This window comes from Tupaia chinensis, unplaced genomic scaffold (assembly GCF_000334495.1).
Source record: "Tupaia chinensis unplaced genomic scaffold, TupChi_1.0 Scaffold000140_1, whole genome shotgun sequence".
NCBI classification, from domain to species: Eukaryota; Metazoa; Chordata; class Mammalia; order Scandentia; family Tupaiidae; genus Tupaia; species Tupaia belangeri.
In genome coordinates this window covers 9,877,837-9,902,091 of record NW_006159610.1, presented here as the reverse complement: position 1 = coordinate 9,902,091, position 24,255 = coordinate 9,877,837, and the positions used below count along the sequence as shown (strand labels likewise).

The 24,255-nt window shown below is 41.3% G+C and overlaps 2 gene segments (V, D, J or C); both read right to left on the bottom strand.

Annotated features, from left to right (window-relative positions):
* Window positions 1-6,017: 6,017 nt before the first annotated feature.
* LOC102488764 (T cell receptor beta variable 13-like) lies at window positions 6,018-20,042 on the bottom strand. The segment is given in 5 exon segments: window positions 6,018-6,367; window positions 6,468-6,569; window positions 15,277-15,360; window positions 19,709-19,805; window positions 19,915-20,042. Coding segments are annotated over 3 exon segments (534 nt in total).
* Window positions 9,681-11,246, bottom strand: LOC114007210 (T cell receptor beta variable 7-9-like). The segment is given in 3 exon segments: window positions 9,681-9,698; window positions 10,820-11,040; window positions 11,198-11,246. Coding segments are annotated over 3 exon segments (288 nt in total).
* Window positions 20,043-24,255: the final 4,213 nt, after the last annotated feature.

The following is a 24,255-nucleotide window of genomic DNA, read 5'->3' as shown; positions in this document are numbered from 1 at the left end:
TGAGAAAATAGCTGAAAGTACAGGAGTGTGGATGGTACAGAAAAACCAGGGAGAACTTGCAATTTGATAAAGGGACAGATGGAGGGTACGTGATCCAGGACTAGCAGGGCTATTGTCCCATGGAATAAGACAGTCTGGAACAAAGACCACATGAGTGGTTTATGAGCATAGGTTGAAGGGTAGGAGAGATCATGAGAAAAGGTAGATAATAAAGCCACTGGAAAACATAGAGAAGAATATGGTGGTTTCAATGTTACCAGGTCAGACCCAGTAGGAGGCCCTCAAGCCTGAAGTGCACTCTTCACCCTTCATGCAATCTTGAGGGATAAATCATGCTCCAGTGGAAAAGACACAGAATCAGAAGGAGAGACAAGGAAGAGGTCTATGTACTGCCACGTGGAAAGGTCTATGACCAGGGCCTGGCAAGCCCAGGAAGGGCTTTCCCACCTGTGCCCAAACTTCACCTTATTCCAGGTGACCAAGATCCACACCAAACAAGAGGTGATTGTTCATGGTTCGGTCAGGGCAGTTGGAAAGCTTTTCAACTTAGGACACAGTTTCTTTGGGAAAGAGCCTTTAGATTCCACAACCCGGAGCATAGTTCTCAATAATATATGATCCCCCAACAGTGTTAGCATTCTCAACAGTAGTCTAACCTGTTTTGGAAGACAGCATCTGCCAGATATCCCCTTGTGAAAAAGGAAAAAAAAAATGTATCTCTTTCATTTACTTTTTATTTAATGATTATTGAGTCATCATGAAAAGGCATTTTCCTCTCTGCAAGTTGCGAGAGTTTCAGAAGGGAGAAGAGGAAGTTAAATATGCTGGGTGACCTCTATTCAGACTAAGAGTGGCATAGGCATGGATCTAAGAACTGAGTCATATTGTCCATGCTCCAAGGTCTCCAGTCTAGCAAGGGCTCTGTGAATCCCATGGAGGCCAGACTTGCTAGGATGGGGTCAGGTCTCATGAGCACAGAGCAACCATGGACTTTCCAATTACACTTTATGTGAAGATGAGAGATGGCCATGTAGCACTGTGTAGACACTGCTGGCACAAATGTACGCAGATGTCTGGGAGGCGTTGGCCAACTCCAGAGTGAGAGGAAAATCTCCCATTTTGATCTAGGAATGCTGCACTTTTGGGGAACTTTTCCCTTTTCAGTGCTGTTAACACCACATGAGAAATTAACACCCTCTGCCCATGACTTAGGTCTTGTAGATATGAGTACACAGAGCTAAGATTGTCATTCTGGTGGCATCTAAGAATCACATTCTTTCTCATCACTGTGACTTAATGCCGTGGGCTCTGGGTGATTCCAACATCAGCGGATTCTGGAATGGAGGATGGCAGGCCATGATGATGTCTACTCAATGGAAAGGCCTGTATTAAGAAATTCAGAATTCCCAGGCAGCAAGGTTTCCTGTAACTAGTACTCACCTGCCCACAGGAGACAACGGTCCACAGAGAAGAGCTTGGTGCCCATTTCAAGTCTAGGACAGAGTTGAGTGCCTCCCAGTCCTGTTTTGGAAAAATAGAACTTCGGATCTCTTTGTGTGCAGGATAAGTGTGCTCATACGGTTATCAGAGAAGGCTCAAGGGAGGAAAGCACAGAGACCCCTGCATGAGGAAGAGGCAGGAGCAAGAGGTGGATGTTACCTTATATATAACTTCACTGCAGCCGAGGAAGAAATCAGACATGGGCCAATGGGATACAATAGAAGACACTAGATGTTCCTTACAATGGTTTCTCTTCAAATTAAACTGTCCCCTTTCAGCTCTTTTGTGTGATCTTCAGTTGCTCTGAAGCCATAACATTATGGGATTCCACCTGTCCTTTTGTATCAGACTAATTATTAAACAGAAAGTGCTGCAATGGGAAATATTTGTGCATTTCCTTAATAGACAGCTCTTTATGTCAATTTCACATAATGAACATGAGACTCCTGTATTTGCATTTCTGATGATTCTGTGTCTAGAACACAGGTGATTCAGACAAAAGTAATCTATGTCAGCCCTTGATCCCAGAACTGCACAGAGTATATAAATCTTGCCAGACTAGAGGTTTGTCTGAGAGTTAATAAGGAACCACAATTTCTTGAACCTATACTTTATGTTAGACTCTATTTACCGCTATAAAATATCTTTCAGACATACATTAGCCTCAGTTCACAAATGAGAAAACCCAACCAAATAGTTTTTGAGTCACAAGCTCACAGAATCAAAATGTGAAGCAATGTCTTCTAGTGGAACTATTTGTACTTAGCCTCCTAGGTAAAACGTGTTGTGGAAATGATTTGTGCCAAAGCCATTCTTCCTGAAAGGGAAACATTTCGGTGAATGTTCCAGTTCTGGGGAATAGGATGTCTCAATTTATCAGAATGCCTAGGGTGGTTTGAATTAGAGCATGGGTTTGATGTCAGTGTAGGTTGTGTTTGAGTCCCAGCTCTGTATTCATTAGTCCTTCCTCCTTTAGTTGAGAGCCATTTAAACTTTCTAACAATCTGCATTTTTCACTTGCAGAAGAATGTAGATAAATCATTCTATTGTAGAGATTTTTGAGTCAATTAGTTGAAATAATATGCTGAAGTATATGGTCCAGAGAAAATAGCAATAAATCAGGAATTGTTTTGTTTATAAAGAGAGTAGAATTACAGTACCGTGTTTTCACTAGTAAACATACACAAGGTCACATCATAATCTGATAGCTTTCTGCTGGTTATTCTAGTGTGTCCCACCCTCCACCCAATCTACTCTCTGGCCTCCCTGCCTTGTGCTCTGCTCCAGGAGTCTGATGTCCACAAGGTCATTATTCAGGCTTCCAGGTGGGTTTGTGATGGAAAGCACCAGCTGAAGATTGAGGGATAGTGAAGAGAGTCCAGAGCATTTGGGCCTCCCCTTTTTATTTCCCACCCTTCTGTTTTGATTATCTATCTCCCTTTGGTCAATCTCTCCCCATACCTCTCATGAATTACGGTAATACAGCACCTCCCCCTTCTCCCTTAAGCTTAGGAGTTGCACTGACCTCCCACTGTGCCTGGTCCCTTCAACCCTAGTCCTTCAATCATGTCTTGAGATTTTTCACCCTGTCCAAGCCAGTACACACAGTACCTTGATGAAATTATTTTCTGCTCAACCCTTGTATGTCATCATTATCTATCAAAATAATTGATTTAAGTGGTTGTCATACATTGCAAATTCAAGTCAGAATAATGGAGGACATTTCATATTACCAGAATTTAGAGTTTTTAAAAATCTCTTACATGTAAGAGAGAGACAGGAAGACATAGAGACAGGCATGCCCAATGAGGTTTCTGGACTCAATCCACCGGTGTCAGCTGACCTTGATCAACACACATGATCACCCAGCATGTTCAGTGAGGTTCTGAGATGTGAATCCAGGACCTTTGTCACATGGGTTGAGTTGCATTACCACTGTGCCACCACCTATCCTAGACTTAAGACTTACTTATGTTTTGTGATCAGATGTTAGGTTTACTAGAGTGGGCAAGAGTACCCAGGTGAGATCTGAGCTGGTTCATCCCTCATGTCAGGGAAGTCTCCTTTTAAAGTTTTGATTGTAGGCGAAGGTAATGGAAATTATGCAATCTTGGGTCCAGATTGGGAGGGAGTGGTGGTCATTTCTCAGGAAAGTAAGGAGTTTATCAGCTGCAGACAATTGCCAGAGGTGGAGCCAGAGCCCAGAAGATCTGTTACCTATGTTGTAAAAGCTCATCTTGGGGGTTTATCCTGCACCCTTTTTATTATTTTGAGCAGGTTTACTTATTTTCTTATTTATTTATTTACATCCAATAACCATGTATCGTTACAATATACTAAATGAATTTTCCCATTCTGAATACACTGTATACTGGTTTAGTCAAAAAAAATTTTTTTTTACTTTTTAAAAATATATTTTATTGGGTATATTTGAGGTTTACAAAATGTTATGAGATACAGAGATAAATATAGCCACAGACAGATTAGCATACATTTTTTCATTTGTGTAGTAAGAGGAGCTAAAATCTGTTCAACAAAAACTTACCTATTTCTTAATCTATTTTTCCATTTTTGCATCAATTAAATGGTTTGGTTTAGTCAAAAATATTACCATACATATTATCATTAATGGACAATTTTTCATTTTTGTGCTCCTTAAATGTTTGGCTTCTTTCTTTTCCCCTTGATTCCCTCTTTCTCACCCTGTCCCATTTCTCATCTTCCTCCCACACAATAAGAGTGAATAGACAACTCTTAGAATGGGAGAATGTATTTGCAAACTGCCTCAGATAAGGGACTGACAAGCAGAATATACAGGGAACTCAAGCAGCTTACTCAAATAAAAATGATCAACCCAATTAAAAGATGGGCAATGAGCTGAAAAGACTACTCTCTAAGGAAGACATATGAACAGCCAAAAGCATATGAAAAGATGCTCAACATTCTTTGTCATAAAGGAGATGCAAATCTAAACCACAATGAGATACCACCTAATCCCGGTCAGAATGGCTAAGATTGAAAAAACGAAAGAATGATAAATGCTAGCAAGACTGTGGTGAAAAAGAAACTATCCTAGACTATAACTAATGTAAATTAATATGCCACTGTGGAGAACAATATGGAGATTCCTCAAAAGTTTACTTATTTAATAACTCTGAACATTTCTCTCTTGACAAATTAGCAAGGTCAAATCTTTGACTGGGCTCCATGACTCCTTACAGACAAGGTATGCACTTTTGAAAAATCAATCTCTTTTATCATATTCTATGAAAATTATTAATGCACTTGATATTACAAAAATACCTGTTGGATAAATTAACCAATGAACAATGATTAAAGAACTATAGCAAAATCACAATATATTTTCATGTTCAAGATTAAAGAAAAAATTCAAGTTTACCCTATTTTCCATTTTGTGTTGTGTAGCTGAGTGTACTAATGACTATCTATAGACAGTGGCTACCCTGAATGTCCTCCAATATACTCTATCTTAAAGCAGAGACTGGAAGTCTTGAAACTACATTTCTCAGATTCTCCAGATAGCATGTTTCTAAAAACAGCTTTTTTTCCTCCAATAGCCTATACTAGTGCGAAAGACAGAAACAGAAGGCATTTTTTTTTTTAATCTGAAAGCAACAAAGAGGTGAATCTGCAATGCCCTGTCAACTTTCTTGTGAATCACCCTCTTGGTTACCACTCTGCTGTGCCCCGAAGTACTATGACTCTCAGCAGTTTTTGCAGCTCCTGACCTGGGCAAAATGAGCAACTTTAGATTTTATTCTTATTCTTAAGTCTAAGAGCAAGTTTCAGCTTTCTGAGGAACCTTCCTCCTCCAGACCTTCCAAAGTTTAATAAGCACTTATTCCCTGCATTAAATCTTACTCTGATAACCAAATGGTTTTTATTTCATTTTCTTAGTCCTCTGCTGTATCGAGAATCTCCCTATTCACTTAGATTTTGTATTATGGAAATACCATGGATTCATTTATGTGGAACTGAGACAGGACAACCATTCTCTGACGTCAACTTATATGTCCTGGTTCTTGGCAGACAATAAGTCATAGAGACCAGATACCATGATGTGCGACCTCCACGGTTATCCTGCTGGTCTTGTGACAAAGACGAAGGAAACACATTGAAATTGTAGGAGACTTATTTTAGAGGTCAGAGATAAAGGTTTAACTGATGTTTCTAATGCCATTAAATATGAAATATTGGAAAAGTCCATGAGCTGTTTTTCTAATCTATAAAATAGAACACTGAGATCTTCCTCATTTTATAAAATGAATAAATTATATCTATCCTTGCAAATTACATAGTGTAGACCCACACTCTAGCACAGAGGAGGAGCTCCTGCCATTCACAGGCAGACATGTAAAGATGCCCAGCAGACCTGGAGCCAGAATGATCACGAGTATTCTGGTTGAGCTCAACAGAATAAGGAATGATAGAAATGAACTGGCATCCCAGGCTTGCTAAGGCTGTGTAGCAGCGCCACCCCTCTCCCTATCACATCCTCAGCTGGGACAGGAAGGTTTGGGTACAGAAAACCAGTGGCTCTGCAGGGCTGTGTCTACACTGCTGGCACAGAGGTACGAGGCGGAGTCTCCCAGCTCCAAGGAGCTCATGTTCATTTCAGAGTGGTAATCACCAAACTGTTCAACCGAGAATCGATCAGGGATGATGCCTTTTTCTCTTAGCATTTTTTCGTAAAACGAAATGAGGAACTGGGGACCCTGGTCTCGAGCCAACTGGTACCAGTATACATAGTTGTGTCCTGGTATAGGATAGCATTTGAGAGAGGCCTGGCCCCTCTTTTCTGTGATTAGGTATCTTGGGGTCTGGGTGACTCCAACATCCACTGAACCTGTGGGGGAAACAGACAGAACAGAAACAGCTGAACCCCCAGCCCAGAGGAGAATGATTTTCACGAGCAATCAAAGAACCTCTCTGTGCTCAGGACTCACCTGCACCCAGGAGACAAAGGGCAGCACAGCAGAGGATCCTGGTGCCCCAGGCGGAGTCTGGTAGGACAGGAGCAGGCATGTCCTTACTCAGGTGCTGGGCTCCTGGTGGGGGCGAAGCAGGCATATAGTGTCTTTTCTCTGGAGGTTTGGCCTGTGATGTCACTGTGTGATGTAACTGTCCCAGTAGGCTCCTATAGGCACCTGCAGCCCTGGACAGGCTCATTGAGCCAGGCCTTCCCTCTCTCTGTCCCTCCTCCTCAAGGCTGGGAAGTCGGCCGTACTGAGCTAGGCAGGGCAGGTTTGGGGCAGACATAGTCCCCCACAGCTTCCCTAAGTTTCCTCTGAGGCCTGTGTCCCTTTGTATACCCCTAACTTAGGTTGTCCAGGCCGCTCCATGGAAGCCTTTCCCATTCTCCATCAAACGTGGGCTCCTAAGAGGCCTCTGCCCATTCAGGCGGCAGTTCACGGTTCTCTGCCTGACCAACACATGGGCTTATCAGGTGACATGAGAAGACCATGATTACCCCCTCCTGTGCCACCACTGCCTCTGCCTCATCAGATGATGTCCCTGGTACAGGAGCCAAGCCAAAACTGAGTCCCTTAAGCCCTCCCTGTCCCAGAGAGATCCATCAGCAGGTTGCTCAGTGGACCCACAGTGCCCTCATGTGGCCAGCTGCGCAGATCCTGGGTTGCCACTCTATTGAAGCTGTCCAAGGAGATCTCTTCTATTAATACATCAGATATGGGGATCTGCCAGGGCACAGCACAGAGCCAGCTGATTTGAGGTTTCAGCCTGAATCTCTATTTTGCATATGGTAATGAGGGAGGCATAAAACAACTCCCCCTCACACAAGGATGAATCAAAATTCTAAATCTCAATTAGTTGTATAAGAGAGTGGTACCAGCTAGTCATGAGATGTCACCTGCCCTAGGACTCAGTAGATCTGGGAGATAGTGCTTTGCAATCAAAGGTAACTCCTACTAAAGGTTGACAGTAATGTTCTGTCAGTGCAAAAATTTTCTATGCTGGGGAAATAAAACTTTAGTCTTATGAAAAGGAAGTTGTCTACTTATAGGAAAGTAACATACATTTCATGGAAATGAATATTACCAAAAAAAACTGCATGTATTTAAAAATTTTGCATAGAAAAAGACTTCATTTAATTAATGCTGAAGCACCTAAATAGACAGTTCTCAAAAAAAGTCATATGCATAGCCAACAGGTATATATACAATACGCCCAGAAATACCACCAGGAAACTGATAATAAAATCCAAATGAGATATCACCGGATATCTGGTGGAATGGTTTCTAACAAAGATAATGAAGGATAGCAAGTACTGGCTCAGGTGCAGACAAAGGGCATGCTGGCACCGATGGTGGTCATGTCAATTACACAGGCTTTGTGGAGAGCAGAAAGAGATTCCTCAAAAAACTAAAATACAGTGACCCTCTGCTCCAGCAGTCCCACTGCGTGGCTTGTTACCACAGGGACTATTTCGAAGACATGTCTGTGCTCCTGTGTTCACTTCAACTTTGTTTACAATAGCCTATGTGTGAAATCAAATGAAGCATTTGTCAATGGGTCAATAAACAAAGTATGTACACAGTGGGATATAATTCAACCTTTAGAAAAAACAAAATTCTATCATTTGCAACAGCATGAACAAATCTTGAATTTCTTAACCAAGGGAAAAAAGTGAGGCACACACACACAAAAAATCAAATACTGCATGATCTCCCTTATATGTGGAGCTTAAACAAGTCAAACTCACAGAGGGACAGAGCAAAATGGCGGTTACCTCATGTGGGATGGAGTCTAGTGGGGAATAAGGAGATTCCTGGCAAGGGGTAGAAAGTTTTAGGTCGACAGGAGGACTGTTTTTGAGAACTGCTGCCCAGCACGGTGACTGTAATCAGTAATTATATGTTGTGTATTTTAAAATGTAAGAAGAGTAGATTTTGGATTATTTCTACATATTCAAATGTAGTAATCTTTTTTTGGTAATGTCTAATCAGCTATTAATTCCATCAGGTGTATTTATCAGCACTAACATTGTAATTTTTATTTTTTATTTCATAAAATTACCAAAATTAAGAAATTTAATCTCCTTTTACTTGTATCCTTTTATATATTCCCATATCTACACAAATTTGAAATATGGGCTACAACTATCCGTTATAATGACTGTATTAATATTTGTCTATCAATTTGCCATTTGAGGGTTGGATTTAGTTTTTTAATGTTTTCCTACTAGAGGTTATATTTCTCCCACTTCTTTGCATAGAGAAGGTCAGATAGCCTTGATTAGAGGTCAGGTAGTCTGTATTTTATATTTTTTTGGTAGTAGATATTATAATATTTCTCTTTTTTTTTCAAACTCTTGCCATGTAATTTATTTTTTATTATTTATACATTAAGTCGCTATACATCATTTAGCTTGTGAAGAGACTTTACCCAGCCTGATTTACACCTCAGTCCAGCCCAGTCGAAACTATTACACGCATCCTCGGCAACAGATAAAAACCTTATCTGTGTCGTACAAGGTCTTCATTTCCCCCCCAAATTTCCTATGCTCTTCCCCTCCCACACTCTCTTTCCACTTTGTCTCTAGTGCCCATTACAATTTTTAATACTTTTATGTTTTCCAGCCTTTCAGTCTACCATAGAGTGCAGATAGTCAGTAAATGTTAAATGGAGATACAATATTTCTATCAATATTCTTTGTTTTGTTATGTGATGCACTCACATTAGCTGGAAATAGAAAACACAATTCCTAGGAGACATTTTTCTTGAAAAATTTGACAAACTGACTATAAAATATATGAGACTTCCAAAGGTTTATGAAAAACTGAAATTAATGCGTATGTTTGTTTTGGTGCAAAAAATATTTTAAGTCCATGCATGGATCTTTTTCATTACACACTGTTTCCATGAAAGTTTAAAGATCTTTCATGAATATGTAAAATAAAGTGTCAAGAGTGGTCAAGAAGTCTTGAGAAAAAGGAACAAACTGGGGGCCAGCAGGTGGCATAGTGGTTAAGGTGCTGGGCTCCCACATGGCCAACCATCATTCAAGTCCCAGACCTGGAGACGTGAAACTCATGCTGGGTTCATGAGCATGTGTTCAAAAATTCCAGGAGGAGATAGAGGAGAGGGATTGAGGCATGGCCATCCTCCATAGAGGATGATTTCTCACTTCTCTGTGTGTCTCATGTAGTGTACATGCCCTAGAGCAAAAATCTCTCAAATAAAAAGGAACAAACCTTGAAGAATCAGACTACCAGATAGTAAGAATTATTATAAAGCCATAGTAAAAAGGCAGTGAACTATTAGTGAAAGAATTGACAGGAAGATCAATGTAACAGGATAGAGAGTCAAGAAAACTGACTCTCACATATGCAATGACTGATTTATGACAAAGTGAAACCGTAAGTGGTGAGGAAAATATTATCCTTTAATAAACAGCATCATCTCTACTGAATAACCACATGGAAAAATATAACTTGATCTATCATCATATCACATGCAAAGAACTCGTTCCAGCTGCATTACAAATCTGAATGTGATGAATTGAAAATATAGCATTTTACAAAGAAACAAGGAAACGTGATCATTCTGAAGCAGACAAAAATTTACCAAATTGGCCAATGAGAGAAAAAAAAAATCCCAGCAAAAAGAGAAAAAGTAGAATGCTTGTGGCTTATCAAAAGACACCATTACAAGATTGAAAATCACTGGGAACCAGCAGTTAGCGTAATAGCTATGTCGCTGGACTCCCATGTAGTCGACCACAGTTTGCGTCCTGGACCTGGTGGCTTAAAACTCATGCAGGACGCGTGTGCGTGCGTGCCCAAGATCCCAAGAGGAGAACGGAGAAGGGATTGCGGCGTGGCCATACCCCCTGGGGGTGATTTCTCGCTTTCTGTCTCTCTGTCTCTCTCTCTCTCTGTCTGGTGAGTGCGCGTGCCCTATAGCAAAAACCTCTCCAAAAAAAAAAAGTTTTAGTCTTCTATGAAAATGTTTACTTCATCACTATTCCTGAGGGTTCTGGTGTTTAGTCCCAAATGTAGAATCCTGAACTGAATATTACAATCCAAAAAATCCGTAAGTCAAAGTTATTACTATCCAATGATACCTGCTCTGATATTTCAAAGGCTATTTCCTGACCTCCTGTCAGAGGGGCACCTGCAGTCCCTAATGCATTTCTGCCCTTTGATGTGGGAAGATTAGGGCAACTCCTTGGTGAGAGCTTCTGAGAACTGTAGGGACAGCTGAGCACAGGAGCTCTGTGAGCAGGAAGGAGGAGATGGTGCCCCACTGTGGCTAAGCTCTTGGTGCAGAGAGAGGCCTCAGGCCTCTCAGCAGAGAAGCAATCACTGAGCAGCCCAGAGTTGTCTGGTACAAATTCATTCTGGAAATAAGGGGAAAATTCTGGGCCTTTTCCCAAGGTCTGTTGGTACCAGTAAAGGCAGTTGTACCCAGAAATTGGATCACACCTGAGTGTTACATTCTGTCCCCTCGCTGTGACTCTATACCTAGGGGACTGAGACACCCCAACATCTGTGTGACCTGTGGAGACAGAAGTTGGGAATATAGTGAAGAGAAATACTGTGGTCACCACACATATGGACACAGAAACACACATACACTTCATACATACCTTCCCCTACCTCCCCCCCCCCCCCATGCACACACATCTAATCTGCTCTATGTTCTGAGGACTCACCTGCCCCCAGGAGGCAGAGAATCATCCAGCAAAGGAGCCTGGTAACCATGCAGAACAAGGCAGTAGGTTAGCATCCTTGTGAGCAGGAGCAGAGGACAAGGGAGGTCCTTTTCCCCACATGGCACTTTCCATAATGATATCACTGTTTCTACACAGACACACGATCTTAAGAAACAATCATCATAGGGACCAGCAGTTGGTGTAATGGCTATGTCACTGGACTCCCACGTAGTCGACCGCAGTTCTAGTCCCAGACCCAGTGGCTTAAACTCACTCTGGGTGTGTGTATGTGCGTACTCAAGATCCTGAGAGGAGAATGGAGGAGAAAGGATTGTGGTGTGGCCATCCCCTGGTGGTGATCTGTAAGTTGCCTAGTCAGTCTTGGTTTTGTCAATTTATTGGATTATTCTTTTCATATTGTGTAACAAAAGTTCTTTACTCATTTGGGAAACTAACTCTTTTAGACAGTATAGCTGTGATATGGAAAACAGCATGAAGCGAATTCTAAAATCTCAGCGACTCAACTCTAAGTCTTACCTCCCACTGCCACAAGCCCAACGTGACATTGAGCAGCCTTCTTCAGTGCTTTCCACCACTTTAAGACCCAGAGAACTTAGCTACATCCATGGCACAAATAAACCATCTATAATGACTGCCTTTGCCCAGAACATTCTCCTTACCAGACTGGCCTTTGCTGGCATCTGGGAATGAAGATGGTAACCAGTTCCCTACAGATACTGTTTGCTAACTGAGGAGGTTGCTCACGTGGTCTAGACTGTTAGTGCAAACGACTAGAAGCTGAATGCCAGATTTCTTTCTAGAGTCTGGAATTTGGTGCCTGCCAATGTGCCTGCAGGAACAGGGCCCAGTACAAACTCTTGAGCTCTGGATTTTTTTTTCAATATACCAGAGGGTGCATGCACTGGGCAGATAGAAATGTACAGGAAAAAAAGAGAGAAGAGAGAGGGAAAGTGAGAAAGGACCTACCCTCCCCCAAGGAGAATGACCACACTACAACCCTTTCTCCTCCATTTCTAACGCTTTGTACATATGCACACACATGTGCCCAGCATTTTTTTCCATGCCACTAAGTCCAAGACTCATGTGGTCAGTTATGTGGGGTTCAGCTGACTTCACCACCATGTCATTGGCTAGCCCTGAGCTCGGAATCTTTAATGGACCCCATTGATAGACACATTGTAGTCATGTTGCTGAAGTCTTGCTTTTTGGTGTAGAATATGCTGTGTGTGACCCCTCCTGGGAAGAAGAGAACATACACGTGGATTACTCTGGATTCACCTAACCTTATCCCCTCTGATACTTAGTATGTCAGGTCAATAATCTTAGGTCAATACTTAGTATGTCAGGTCAATAAATCTTAGCCTTGAGTAGAGCTATTTGTCATATTCCTTGAATCCTTCCAGCTAATGTTTAAAATCACAAATATACTTGGGGACCCCATCACACTGCAGCAGGCTATTATTTCAATGTACTTATTAATATCTTCCATAAGAGACAGATCCAGAAAATAGAGATAGACATAAAGATAGGCTCCTCTAACAGACCCTCATGCTGTCATCCACCTCTAGGGTCAGCCAACCAAGATCATGGGTGCATGTGTGCACACTCAGTGTTCTGGGATTTCCCAGGACGTGAACCCAGGACCTAGTGGATCCAGTTGCATTTCCAATGAGTCATGGCCTAGCTCCCCCAGGATATTTCCAAGGGCCAAACTTAGAATCAACTTCCATCATTTTACCACATCCTATTATTGAGAACCTTGTCGTATGTTCTCACCCTCTACTCAAACATGAGACTGGGAGCCACGGAGGACCATGGTTGTCTGTGAGCCTGGATGGTCCGTGTCACACTCATTCTTCTTCATCATATGCATCTTCCTGCCTTTTCTCAGTCATGACTTAGCATTTCCTTTTCTTATGGTATGTTTTGATGTCCAACATTTTAATTTAATGCATGCACAATCGTATATATTATTCCTCATAGCTTGTATTATTTTGTGTCTCCACTAAAATGAATTCTCTTCCAAATGCTAAAAATGATTTTCTTCTTTCTTCTAGTAAAATTTAAGGATTTATTTTCACAATTAAGATTAACTATGCTTTAAAAATATTTTCACATAAGGAATGAAGTGGAGATCCAGAAATAAGTAAGGGAATATACTCAGGGAAGACAAATAGCAGACAATACCTTGTGTAAAAAATAAAATAAAAAGGATCTTGAGTGTGGGAAACAGTCCACGCATGTGAGGAAGTAGCTAACGGTGCATGAGTAAACCTGGAAAACCTTGCAATGTGATGAAGGGACAGATGGAGAGTTCATGATCTAGGACATTGCAGGGCTATTGCCCTGTAGAAAAAGGCGGCCTAGAACAGAGACCACATGAGTGAAGGTTTATGAGTCTGAGTTAAAGAATAGGAGAGTATGGGGGGAAGAAGATGCCAAAGTCACTGGAGAACACAGGAGAGAGAAGAAAATGGTGGTTTTGAGGATATTTGGTTAGATGTCAGTGTGAAGCACTGATGCCTGGAATAAACACCTTTATTTAATCTTTTTTTAAAAATATTTTTTTCTTTATTTTTTTATCATTATTGGTATTTTCAATTTGACCAGAACAAGACACACAGAGAGAGAAAGAGAAAGCAAAAAAGCAAGCCACCAGGTCTAGGACACGAACAGCTGTTAGCCATGTGAAAGTCCAGCACGCCTAACCACCATGCCACCTGCTGGCCCCAACACCTTTACTTAATCTTAATGTATAACCATGCCCTGGTCAAAAGGACATTTAAAGAGGAGTCTCATGGAGGTCCTAATGGGAAGGTCTACGGCTGGGGCCTGACAAGCCCAGGATGGCTAGGATGGCTTTCCCACTTATTTCCAGAACTCACTGAACCCAGGAGACCAACAGCCTCAATGAAAAGGAGCCATTTGCTTAGGCCTGGGACAGGGCAGAAATGAGAGCTTTCCAGTTCAGGAATTGGACTGCTTAAGGCAAAGAATGTGGATCCCACAGTCCTCAAGATTGTTCTAAAATAAAGTATGATCTACTAATAGTGTTGGCACTCTTTTTTAAAATATATTTATTTAATTTTATTCATTATTATTATTATTATTTAATTTATATAATCACTATACATCACTACGACTTGAAAAGTGAACTTACCCAACATGAATACACTTCACACCAGTCCAGCTGAAGATACCATATACGTTACCATCAACAGACAATCACCTATTTCTGTGTAGTGTGAGGATTATTAAGAGTATTCTAACTTTTTTTGAAAAGTGTCTGTCAGTATCCCCTTATAGAAAATGAAAGAAAATACCGTTTTCCTTACTTTTTTAACTGACTATTATCAAGTCATCATAAATCTCAGCTAAGGATGCATTTTTCCTTTCTGCAATATGAGAGAATTGAAGAAGAGAGATGAGAAAGCTCAGTGTGCTGGGTGACCTCCACTCAGGAGTAAGTGGCACAGGAATGGACCTCAGTGCTCAGTCATGTCATCCATGCTTCAAACACCCAGTTTAGCTATGGCTCAGTGATTCCCATGTGGACCAGACTTCCCTGGATGCGACTGGGCCTCATGAGCACAGAGAAACTGGGGACTTTCCTATGACACTTTGTGTGCAGGGAAGAGACAGCCGTGCAGTGCTGTGGAGTTACTGCTAGCACAGAAGTACACAGATGTCTGCGAGGGGGTGGGCAACTCCAGGATGAGGGGGAAATCCTCTGTGTTTGATCTGGAGACTCTGTACCCATCTGGGATGTCTCCTTTGGTGGTGCTGTTAACTCCATATGAGTAGTGGATCAGCCTCAGCCCGTATCCCAGGTCCTGTCGATACCAGTACATATAGTAATGATTGTCATTCTGGTGGCACCTCAGAGTCACATTCTTTCCCTTCACTGTGACCTTGTGCCTTGGGCTCTGGGTGATTCCACCATCCACGGGGCCTGGAATAGAGAGTGACACCATCTGATGTTGTCTCCTCCACAGAAAGGCTTGTACTGAGGTCTTAAGAATTCCAGGGAAGGAAGGTCCGCTCTAACCAGTACTCACCTGCCCATAGGAGACAAATGACCACACAGAAGTGGAGTCTGATGCCCTTTTCAGGTCCAGTGAGGAGCCTCCTGTGTCCCATCTCTGTTTTAGAAATATAAAACGTGGGCTATCAGCGACTGTCTTTCTGTTCAGGCCAAGGGGCACACAGGATATCACAGAAGTCCTCAGGGGAAAAGCGTCAAGACCCCTGTGTGTTTGAGGCAGCAGGATCAGCTTGGGGTGAGTGTGACCCTGTGCACAGGTGCAGGGCAGCTGAGGCTGAAATCAGATGTGGGCCACGGGGAGGCGACAGGAGACACTAGATGCTGCTTTGATGATCTCTTTTCAAATCACACTGTCATCTCCTCCCTGCTCTTCTGGGTGATTGCCAATGGCTCTAAAATTTCAGCGTTCTGTGGGTTCCGCCCTTTCTTATATATTAGATTTAGTCTCAAACAGGAAGTGCTGCCATGGGAACATTTTCCTATCCCTAAGAGGCGACTTTTTGTTACTATCACATAACGAATTATGAGACTCTCGTGTTTGCAGACGATTCTGTGTTTGGAACACAGGTGAATCAAACAAAAGTAATCTGTGATGTCCTTTGATCCTAGAACTGCACAGAGTAAGTAATCATAGTAGACAAAATTTATGTCTGAGAGTTAATGGAGAACTAAGATTTCTGGAACTTCTACTGTGTATTAGACTTATTGCTTCATTCATGTTTATAAATTCCCTACAAAACACCTATTACTGTTCTCAGTTTACAAATGAGAATCTCAGCAAACGGTTTAGAAGTCCCACACCCACAGTGTCAGAATATAAACTGACTGTCTCCTGGTCTCTGGACAGGAAGCTCCTTTCCCTTCAGCACAAGCCTTCCAGATGCAAGGTGCTGTGGAAGTGATTGGTATCAGAGCCATTGTCTCTGAAAGGGAGACATGTGGGTCTATATTCCCTACTTGTTGCACATGTGGGCTTTAGCAAATCATCTCAATTTTCAGTAGTTTGTGTTTTCATCTGCAGTATGTAGTTAAACCATTATTTTCATGGGGTTTTGAAGAGATTAATTGAAAAAGTGTACTTAAGTAGATGGCCTAGATAAAATGAACAGTACATCAGGAAATTCTTCTGTAAGTTCACACAAAAGGAGTAGCATTAAAGTAGTCTGTGTTCATCAATAAATGTGCATGAGCATCTACATATGGTCACATCATAATCTGATAGCGCTGTGCTGGTTATTCTAGGGTGCTCACCCTGCACCCAGTCCACTCTCTGGCCTCCCTGCCTTGTGTGTGCTCCAGGAAGGAGCCTGACGTCCACAAAAGCCATTATCCAGACTTTCAGTTGGGTCTGTAATGGGAAGCTTCTGCTGAAGATTAAGGGGTAGTGAAGAGAATCCAGAACAATTGGGCCTCCTCGTTGTATCTCCCACCCTTCTGGCATTGATCAAGTTCCTCCCTTTGGTCAGTCTCTCTCCATATCTCCCATTAACTCCAGTAACACAACACTCCTTCTCCCTCAGGCTCAGAATAAGGATGTCTCACTGTGCCCAGTCCCCTTAACCTTACTCCTTCAACCATGTTCGGGTCTCTTCACCCTCCCCACACCTATACATAAAATCCCTTGATTAAACTCTTTTCTGTTCAACCCTTCTGAGTATGTCATCATTCTCTATCAAGAAACTGATTGATTTAAGGTGTTTTCATATATTGCAAATTCACATAAGAATAATTGAGGACGTCTCATGTTACCAGAGTTTAGAGTGTTTGAAAGTCTCCTACATGTTAGAGAGAGACAGGCAGACATATAGACAGGCACGCCCAGTGGGTTCTCCAGACTTAATCCGCCCAGTCTCAGCTGACCTTGATCATCAACACACCTGATCACTTAGCATGATCAGTGAGATTCTGCGATGTGAATCCATGATCTTTGTCATGTGCGTTGAGTTGCATTACCATCGTGGCACCACCTAACTCTAGACTTAAGACTAGTTTGTTTTTCTTGAGCCAAAGTAAGGTTTGTTAGAGTCAGACAAGAGTACCCAGGGTGAGATCTGCCCAGGTTCATGCTCATAGAAGGGAAGGTCTTCTTTTTAAAGTTTTGATAGTCGGGGGAGGTAATGAAAGTTCTGGAGGCTCAGGTTCAGTTTGGGATGGGAGATCCATTTCTCAGGAAAGTAAGGAGTTTATCAGCTGCAGGCAACTGCTGGATGTGGATCCAGAGGTGGGGTCCAGAACGATTGTTTCCTGTGCTGTAAAAGCTCATTTTGGTGGCTTATCCTGGGCCCTTTTTATTAACTTGAGCAAGTTTACTTAATTTCTTATTAACTCTCAACCTTTCCTTCTTGACAAACCAGCAGGTCAAATCTTTGACTGGAGAGACATGACTTTTTAAAGAAATTAAGGAGAATAATAGAGAGGCAACACATTTATGGGACACAGAAATAGATTATCTGTTGATGTTAACAAGTATAATATTCAACTGGACTGGAGTGAGTGTATTCATATGGGGTAAACTCACTTTACAAGTCAAGTGATATACAGTGATTAAATATATAAGATAAAATAAATTTTTTAAAAAAGGTGTACGCTTTTTTAATAAATCAATCTCCTTTATAATATCCCATCAAAATTATTAAAGCACTTGGTATTCCAGAAATATCTGTTACATAAATTAACAAATGAGCAATGGCTAAACTATTATAGCTAAATCGTAATATATTTTCATTATTAAGATGATAGGAAAATGAGGTTTACTCTCTAAGTTTACTCTCTAACTTTATTTTCCATTGTGTACTGGGTAGCTGAGTGTATAATGATTGTCTATGGGCAGTGACTACCCTGAATGTCCTCCAATATACTCTGTCTTATAGCAGGGGCTAGAAGCCTTGAAACTACGTTTCTCAGGTTCTCCATATAGCAAGTTTCTAAAAACAGCCCCCCCCCATAGCCTATAGTAGCAGAAAAGATAGAAACAGAATTATTATTATTGTTATTATTATTTTACCTGACAGCAACCGAGAGGTGAGTCCGCAGTGCCCTGTCCACTTTTTCATGTGAATCACTCTCTTGGTGGCTACTCTGCTACACCCCCAGGGTACTTGACTCTTAGCAGTTTTTGCAAAATTAGCAACGTCAGATTTTTTATCTCTAATGGTGGACTTCAGAGCAAGTTTCAGCTTTGCTGAAACCTTACTCCCTTAAACCTAACAATGTTTAATAAGCACTAATCCCTGCATTAAATTTTGCTCTGATACCCAAAGGGTTTCTATTTCACTTTCTAATTCCTCTGATAGGCTGGGAATTCCCCTATAAACTTAGATTTTGTATTATGGAAACACCGCGCCCTCATTTATATGGAACTGACTCAGGACAACCATTCTCTGGCATCAACTTATGTGTCCTGATACTTGTCAGACAATAAGCCATAGTGACCAGACACCATAATGTGCAAATCCCCCTGCTACCAAGGTGGTCTTAAACAGAAGACACAGTACTTTGTTGCATTTTCATGACAAAGAGAAAGGGAAAGAATTAAAGTGGTAAAAGACTTTTATTCTAGAGGCTAGATATGTAGATTTAGACAATGGTTCTTATGCTGTTAAACATGAAATATTGGAAAAGTTCATGATCTATTTTTCTTTTCTTTTCCTTTGTGTGTGTGTGTGTGTGTGTGTGTGTGGTTTTTGTCTTAGGCTCTGTGCACTCGCCAGAGAGAGAAATAGGCAGAAACCATGAGAGGAAAAGTGAGAAATCAAAATCACCCCCCCAGTTGTGATGGCCACACCACAATCCCTTCTCCTACATTCTCCTTCAAAGATCTTGAGCATACTCACACTATGCTCAGCATGGCTTTCAAGCCACCAGATCCAGGACCTGAACTGCTGTCAACCATGTGGGAGTCCAGAGATGTAACCACTACACTATCTGCTGGTCTCAGGAGCTATATCTAATCTGTAAAACAGAAAACTTTGAAATTAAATCTATCCTTGCAAATTACATAGTGTAGACCCACACTCTAGCAACAGAGGAGGAGCTCCTGCCATTCACTACGCAGACATGTAAAGATGCCCAGCAGACCTGGGGCCAGGCTGAACATGAGTATTCTGGTTGAGCGCAACAAAATAAGGAGTGTTAGAAATGAACTGACATTCTAGGATTGCTAAGCAGCGCCACCCCTCTCCCTATCACATCCTCAGCTGGGACAGGAAGGTTTGGGTACAGAAAACCAGTGACTCTTCAGGGTTGTGTCTACACTGCTGGCACAGAGGTACGAGGTGGAGTCATCCAGCTCCAAGGAGCTCATGTTCATTTCAGAGTGGTTGTCACTGAACTGCTCAGCCGAGAATCGACTGGGGATGATGCCCTTTGCATACTGTCTCCCCTCAAAGTATGAAATGAGGAACTGAGGGCCCTGGTCTGGAGCCTGCTGGTACTAGTACACATACCTGTGTCCCGGGACAGGATAGCATTTGAGAGTGGCCTGTCCCCATTTTCTTGTGATTAGGTATCTTGGGGACTGTGTGACTCCAACATCAATTGAACCTGTGGGGAAAACAGACAAAAGCTAAACTCCCACCCAGAGGAGAGTGATATTCAGCAGCATCAAGCCTATGGATTCAGGGGACACTTCTTACCCTTGCTCAGAACTCACCTGCACCCAAGAGACAAAGGGCAGCACAGCAGAGGATCCTGGCACCCCAGGCAGAGTCTGGTAGGAAAGGGGCTGGCATGTCCCTCCTCAGGATGCTGGGCTCTTGGGGTAACAGAGAAGGAGTTTAATGCTTCCTTTTCTTCTGGAGGGTTGGCCCGTGATGTCATAGTTGTGATTGTCCCTGTAGGCTCCTGTAGACATCTGCAGCCCTAGACAGGCTCAGTGAGTCAGGCCTTCTCTCACTCTGTCCCGCCTCCTATAGGCAGGGGACCTGGCTGTGCTGAGCTAGGCAGGGCAGGTTTTGGGCAGACACTGTCTCCCGCAGCCTCCCTAGGTTTCCTCTGCAGCGGGTGCCCCTTTGGCTTCCCTTGCTTGGGTTATCCAGGCCGCCCAACCGAAGCCCCTTCCCTATTATCATCAAATGTAGGCTACAGAGAGGACTCTGCCCATGCAGGCTGCAGTTCACGGCTCCCCTCCTAACCAATACATGGTTTATCAGATGACATGAGAAGACAATAGCTGCCCCCACATTGCCACCACTGCCTCTGACTCATCAGGTAATGGCTCTGGTACAGGATCCAAACCAAGACAGTGTCCCTTAAGCCCTCCCCATACCAGAGATCAGCAGGTTGCTCAGTGGACCCACAGTGCCCTCATGTGGCCGCTGCGCAGGTCCTGGGTTGCTGCTCTCCTGTAGCTGTCCAAGGAGATGTCTTCTATTAAAAATCAGATGTTGAGGTCTGCCAGGGCACAGCACGGAGTTGACTGATTTGAGATTTTTGACATCAATCTTATATTTTGCATATGGTAATGAGGGAAGCATGAAACAACTCCACCAGCAGCAAGGATGAGTAAAAATTTTAAAACTGAACTAGTTGTCTAAGAGCTTAGTACCGGCTAGTCATTAGATGCCACCTGCCCTAGTAGGAATGAGTAGGTCTGGGAGAGAGTGCTTTTCAACTAATTCCTACACAGGTTTGACACTAAAGTTCTGTCAGTTAAAAAGTTTTCTAAGCTGGGGAGATGAAACTTTAGTCCTATATAAAAAAAGTTGTCTACTTATAGGAAAGAAATTAATAAATTTTATGGAAATTACTATTACCAAAAAAAAAAAAACCCTACAGGCATTTTAAAAATTTGCATAAAGAAAGAAAATGCTTCATTTAATTAATATCAAACACCTGAACAGAGAGTTCTCAAAAAATTTAAAAAGACAAATGCATGGCCAACAGGTATATATACTACATGCTCAAAATCACTAACCAGAAAATTGTTGCTAAAGTCCCAATTAGAAATCACCTTATACCTGTGGAATGCTTTCTAACATAACAGAGGAAGACAAGTGTTGGCTCAGCTGCAGACAAAAGGTACCCTAGCACCCTGTTGGGGGCCATGTAAATTACACAGCCTTTGTAGAGAAGAGAGATTTCTCAATAAAATAAAATATAATGACCCTCTGCTCCAGCAGTCCCACTGCAGGGCATGTATCCACGAGAACTATTTTGAGGACGTGTCTGGCTCCTGTGGTCACTGCAACGTTGTTTACAACAGCTTATGTATGTTATCAAATGAAGAATCCGTCCATGTGTCAATGAACAAAGAAAATGTATATAGACAATGAAATACCATTCAGCCTTTGGAAAAAACAAATTCTGTCATTTGCAACAGCATAAACAATGCTTGAATTTATTAACCAAGTGTAAAAAGTGAGGCACAAAAAATCAAATACCACATGACCTCTCTTATGTGTGGAGCCTAAACGAGTCAGACTCACAGGAGAGAGCAGAACGGCAGTTACCTCATGTGAGGTGGAGTGGAGTGGGGAATGGGGAGATTCCTGGCAAGGAGTAGAAAGTTTTAGGTCGACAGAAGGACTGTTTTGGAGAACTACTGCTCAGCACGATGGCTATAATAAATAATTGTATATTGTGTATTTCAAATTGTAAAAAGAGTACATTTTAGATTATTTTTCCATATTCAAATGTATTAATCTTTTCCTTTGTAATGTCTGATCAAGTATTAATCCCATCTGATGTATTTTTCAGCACACACATTGCAATTATTATTTTTTATTTTGTAAAGGTATTGAAATCAAGACATTTGATTTTGATCTCCTTTCTATTGATCTTTTTATATATTCATATTTCTACAAATTTGAACATATGGGCTAAAGTTATAATAACTATTTTAATATTTGTCTATTGATTTGTATTTTTGGATTTAACTGATTTTTTTTCCTACTACAGGTTATATTTTCCCAATTCTTTGCATAGAGAAGGTTAGATAGTTTTAATTAGAGGTCAAATATTTCTATTTTATTTTGTGGGGTGATAGATATTATAGTATTTCTATCAACTTTCTTAGTTTTACCCTGTGATACACTTACATTAGTTGGAAATAAAAAGCAGATCATTTCTGAGACATTTATTTTTCTTGAAAACTTTAGCAAACTGACTGTAAAATATATGAGACCTCAAAAAGTTTATGAAAAACTGGATTACAATATAAGTTTATTTTGGTGCAAAACTATCTTAAATCCACTCATGGATCTTTTTCATTATACACAGTTTCTATGAAAGTTCGATGATCTTTCATAAGGATATAAAATAAAGTATCTAGAGGGGTCAAGAAGTCTTGACAAAAAGGAACAAACGGGGGCAGTTGGTGACATTGTAGGAAAGGCACTGGAGTTCCACATGTTCAACCGCGGCTTGAGTGCTGGACCTGGCAACTTGAAACTCAAGTCGGACACGTGTCATGCATGCCCAGAATTCCAAGAAGAGAATAGATTAGAAGGGACTGTGGCATGACTATCCCCCAGGGTGATTTCTTAGTTTTTTTCTTTGTGTTTCCAGTGAGCACATACACCTTACAGCAAAAATCTCTCCAAAAAAAGAAAGAACCTTGAAGAATCAGACTATCAGATATTAAGAACTCTTATAAAGCCATAGTAAACAAGATCGTGAGCTATTAGTGAAAGAACTGACAAAAACATCAAAATAGAATAGAAATTTAAAAAAACTGGCTCTTACATATACAGTAACTGATTTATAATAAAAATGAAATTTTAAGTAGTGAGGAAAAGATTATCTTTTAATAAATAGTATTGTGTATATTGAATAACCATGTGGAAAAATATAATTGGACCCATTGTTGTATCACATACAAAGAATTAATTCCTGTTGTATTACAGATATAAGTGTGATGGCTTGAAAATACAAACATTTTAGAAAGAAACATAAGAAAATGTGATCATTCTGAAGTAGGCAAAGATTTGTTAAAGTGATCAACAAAAGAAAAAAAATGCCAACAAAAAAAGAGGAAATGCAGAATGTTTGTGGCTTATCAAAAGACACCATTGGGAACCAGCAGTTAGCGTAATGGCTGTCGCTGGACTCCCACGTAGTCCACCGCAGTTCGCGTCCCGGACCCGGTGGCTTAAAACTCACACCGGGTGTGTGTGCGTGCATGCCCAAGATCCCGAGAGGAAAATGGAGGAGAAGGGAATTGCGGTGTGTGTGACCATCCCCCCTGGGGGGTGATTTCTCGCTTTCTGTCTCTACGTCTCTCTCTCTCTGTCTGGTGAGCGCACGCTCCCTATAGTGAAAAAAAAAAAAAAAAGACACCATTAAGAGATTGAAAATCACATTGGGCACATGTGTGTACATGCCAAAAATCTCAACAGGAGACTGGAGGAGATGGGAATGCAACATAATGATCCCACACACTCGGAGGGGGTGATTTCTCATTTTCCTTCTCTCTATTTTTCTTTCTGGTGAGCACATGCTCCCAGTAGCAAAAAAAAAAAAAAAAAAAAGAATAACCTAGAAAAAGAGAGATGGAAGGAGAGAGAGAGAGAGAGCCAACCAAAACTAAAAATCCCAGGTACTTCTGGTTATAGTGTAAATTAGTACAACTTGTAAAACATCAAAGAATCCTATACAACAAATAAAACTATTATTTAGGTGGGGTTCTATGAAACTAATCTAAAACTCAGTTTCTATTTTTAGAAACGGTTACACTGAGACAAAAGAGAATTAAACACAAATTGACTACAGGCTTTTCTATAGAAATAAAAGATCACTAGATGGACATGTGCTAAATTTCAATACTGTGTGTGAGAGTTAATTTTGAAAATTGACTGTGATGCCCATTCTTACTAAGGATTCTGTATTTTTAAGGCTGATACATACAAATGGCCTTAATACTGTTTTGTTTTGTTTTTCCAGCTAGCTCATTCCTTGGTATAGTGTAGGTCTGAGCTATTGACATTCAGTAATAGGAATTTATTACAAGTTTGCTGAAAATCTGTGGTCTTCTAAGAAAATATTTTCTTCATCA